The sequence below is a fragment of the Charadrius vociferus genome, unplaced genomic scaffold, assembly GCF_000708025.1.
Source record: "Charadrius vociferus isolate BGI_N301 unplaced genomic scaffold, ASM70802v2 scaffold190, whole genome shotgun sequence".
In the NCBI taxonomy this organism is placed as follows: domain Eukaryota; kingdom Metazoa; phylum Chordata; class Aves; order Charadriiformes; family Charadriidae; genus Charadrius; species Charadrius vociferus.
Genome location: NW_009646608.1, coordinates 1,800,241 through 1,803,733, shown reverse-complemented (window position 1 = coordinate 1,803,733; position 3,493 = coordinate 1,800,241). Strand labels below are relative to the sequence as shown.

The 3,493-nt window shown below is 52.8% G+C and overlaps 1 protein-coding gene across 1 annotated transcript in view; it reads right to left on the bottom strand.

Moving 5' to 3' along the window:
• Positions 1-2,868, bottom strand: part of PCSK6 (proprotein convertase subtilisin/kexin type 6) — a 44,388-nt gene extending 41,520 nt beyond the window's left edge. Inside the window, exon 1 of the mRNA XM_009887511.1 lies at positions 2,818-2,868. Coding sequence (XP_009885813.1) covers positions 2,818-2,868 — 51 coding nt within the window. The remainder of the gene's footprint in view (positions 1-2,817) is intronic.
• Between the last annotated feature and the right edge of the window lie 625 nt (positions 2,869-3,493).

Genomic DNA, 3,493 nt, shown 5'->3' with positions numbered 1-3,493 from the left:
GTAACGTCCAAAAGGAATAAAATTTATAATAATCCTGGCATTTTTACATCTGCCTGTGAATTACAGTTAAAATCCCACCACGTACCATGCACGCTCGCTGCTCCGTACGGCAACAAGACTACAGCTAAGAGCCGGACGAGCAGGAGAGAATGTCTTTTAAACGGCAGTTCTTTCAAAAACCGAGCCTTTCTGCATCTTTTTAAGGCAAGTTCAGAAAAGGAAAGTGCAAATAAAGCAGCCGAAAGCTGCTATTTTTCGCAAGGGAGGGCTGGCAGGGCTGGCGCTGGGCTGCCCGCCCGGGGCACAGCCACTGTCACCCTGTCCCTGCCTGCGGCCACGGGGCTGGCAGAGGGCGCGGGACAGCGGGAGCTGTGCCTCTGCCTGCTGAAGTGCAAGAAGTTAAGCAAATAAAAGCCGTTTTGCAAGCACACACCGCTCAGAGGTGCCCCCGGGGTGCCGGGACGGGGTGGCCGCTCGCCTTGGGGGTGTCGGATGTTCGGACCCCCCCGGCACGGCTGGTGGGAGCTGCCCGTGAAACCCCACAGGGCCGTGGCTGCGGGAGCTGGGGTTTTATCCTTTGCGTGATGAGGGCCTGTCAATGCGGAGATTACAGCAAAAATCAGGTTAAAACCCATTTATCTGACCCGTGTGTGTGTGTCCCAGGGACGTGCAGAGGCGTGAGCGGGGCCATCGCAGTGCTGGCGGCTGCAAACCCGCCCCGGCCGGAGAGCCCAGCAAACCGCAGCCACACAGCCGCGTGCGATGGTTAATAAAGGGCACGTGGTAATTAAAGCAGCACACCTGGAAACAGCTCTTTCTGTAGCTCCCAGGCTTAACCAAACGAGCGAAATTTGCACTGGCATAATTAAAGCAATGTGGCTGACAGTCTTGTCGGCACCACGGAGTTACTCTACAGCTTCGCTCTTCGCTCGTCAGTGAAAGTGGAATAACCCTGTCCAGCTCCGGCTTCTGCCTAACGTGACCTCTGGCCATCAGGGTGCCCGTTAACACCAGCCCATTAACACCGATTCATTAACAACTGCCTTCAAACCCATCGGCAGCCCGATGCCTCCAGCATCCTCCCACAGCTGTCCCAGGTGGCAGTGGTGGCGGTGGTGAGGGTGATGGTGATGATGATGATGATGATGATGACAGCAATGGGAAAGCACGGGGCTCTCAGACGCTGTCACCGCTCCCATCCAGGGACTTGTAAATCTGAAGGAGAAATCAGTATTTTTGTATTTATATTCCTACTTCTCAAATGATCTCTGTTTTTCTCCACTTATCCTTTCAGGCGTTAAAGTAACCCCAGAGTCACCAGTGACCAGATGGTTTGGTTTCGGTCATATTAATAGTAAAATCCTGTAGGCGAGTGAGCTGCCCGCGAAGCTTGCCAGCGGAAAATAAGATTTTGAGCCTCTGTGGAGCAGTATCCCCACGGCTGATGGATCACAGCAGCACACGGGCACTGGCAATGCCACTGCCACTGCCACCGCTCAGCAGCCACCGGCTCTGCAGCCAGGAAACCCCTGGGTGAATTCCCAGCAGGGTTGTGCTTGATGGAAAAAATATTGCCCCTGCCTTTTTCCTTTCCTTCCTAAATCTGGATTAAGCTGTTTTCAGACCGAACAGGTGACGTCAAATGTGATGGAGAGGAAGGAGGGGATACGGTGGAGGAAGGCCCAGGGAGATGGAGGATGAGTGGCAGCTCCGTGCCAGCGCCCACCCCTGGCCACCACAACCCAGGCACGGGGAAACCCATTTCAAAGCAGCTGGAACACCCATTTTAGCAATTTCTGATCCCTGAAACTTCCCAGTGAGAAATGGGGAGAATTATGGAGAGAAAAGGGCTCCTTCAAGGCTGGAGGAGCTCAAAACCACAGGGATGAGCAAGGAGGGATGTGCTAATGGTTTTCTACCATCCAGCATCTCTCCCAAACACCGAAGACAGCAGCAAAGGGGATTTAAATTGGAGATTAGAGGGGCCGCCCAACTGCAATGATACACTCAGGGTACGGAGAGCGGAGCATCCCCAGCGCCGGAGGTTTTAGCTGTAATTAGACCAACATCTGTCCGGCGACAGTCCGGGCGTGCGCAGTCGCAGCGCTGCTCCAGGTTGGGCTGGAGATTTCCCGCAGGCTCCTCCTGCTCCGCTTTTCTGCAATTTCAGAGAAATCTGGATTTTTTTTTTTCTTTTTTTTTTTTTTTTTTTCTATTTGATATTTTCTTTCTCTCTGGAAAGCTTAAATCTTGATTGTCAGGAACCGGTGTAGCGGGCAAGAAGATTTCCCAGACTAGTCAAACTGTCATTCTGGTAAAAATGCTAGTAATAAAAAATATAAAGAAAGGGCCCACTATGGACTCAGACCTGTAAAAATATCCAAAAGATGGATCTGGAAGTTTAGAAACAATTGAAGCTCAGCGGCGAAAGGGTACCCTGGGGACTGCTGGGCCCAGCACAGACATTCATAGGGGGGGAAAAATCAATAAGTTAAAAAAATATTGCCTGTGTGGCTTGGTCTTGAATTAAAAGGGAACAAAACCAGACTTTTTCACCCCTCTTCAAAGAGGTTTTGGGTTTATTATTATTTTGGAAATTAGGGCAAAGAAGGAAATGCCCAAGAGAGGGGTGATGGGTGCAATGGGGAGATGCTCCAGCTCCTGCTGCATCCCTGTGGAGATGCACCAGGGCTGTCCTGGCTCCCACCCTCTGTGTTTTGGGGTGCTTGGGGTGCAGGAGGGCTTATCCCCAGGGAGAGGGGGCTGGGACAGGGAGGGGACCCGGGGGGGGGGGCATCCTGGTGGCACCCAACCCACCGCACGTGGGGTAGGAATCCTTCCTCTTCCTCTCCCGGTCCCCGCCGCCATCCCGCTTCATCTGAGAGCACCGTACCAGGAAAAAGCATCGGAGCCAAGAGGGAGCTGGTAGTAAACCTGGGCCAAGCCAACCCCACCCCTGGAACAGCAGGTCTTGGAAAAGCCGGTTATGCCGGCGCCACACCGGGGCCGTGTTGTCACCGTGCGGAGCAGGATATTTCAGGTCCCCTCCGAAGGAAAGACGGCCATTGCTGTTAGGATGGCGGCTCCAGGGCTGAAATTGGGACCTAAAATTGGACTCCTGCGAAGGCTGGGGGTCACCAGGTAGGGATCACCACCAGCAACTCGCTGTGGTGGCTTTTACAAATAAAATGCAACTCTTCTACTTTGTCCCTAGGTCAGGTGATGTCCCCAAGGACCCAGCACAGGATAAAACTCCCCACCACATTTTTGGTCCCCAGGAAAAGCCACTGCACCGGAGCGAGCGCCGGGAGCGGGAACACGCAGGGAGAGAGAGACGCGCCCGGGGGTGGAGAGATGCAAAGATCAAACCGGCAGCGATTTCAAAATAAAATCCATCAGCCCAGGGAAAACACGGCGTGTCCTTGCCGAGGCTATCATTTATGCCAATTAAAAAAAAAAAAGAAAAGAAAAAAAGAAAAAAAAAAATTGGCAT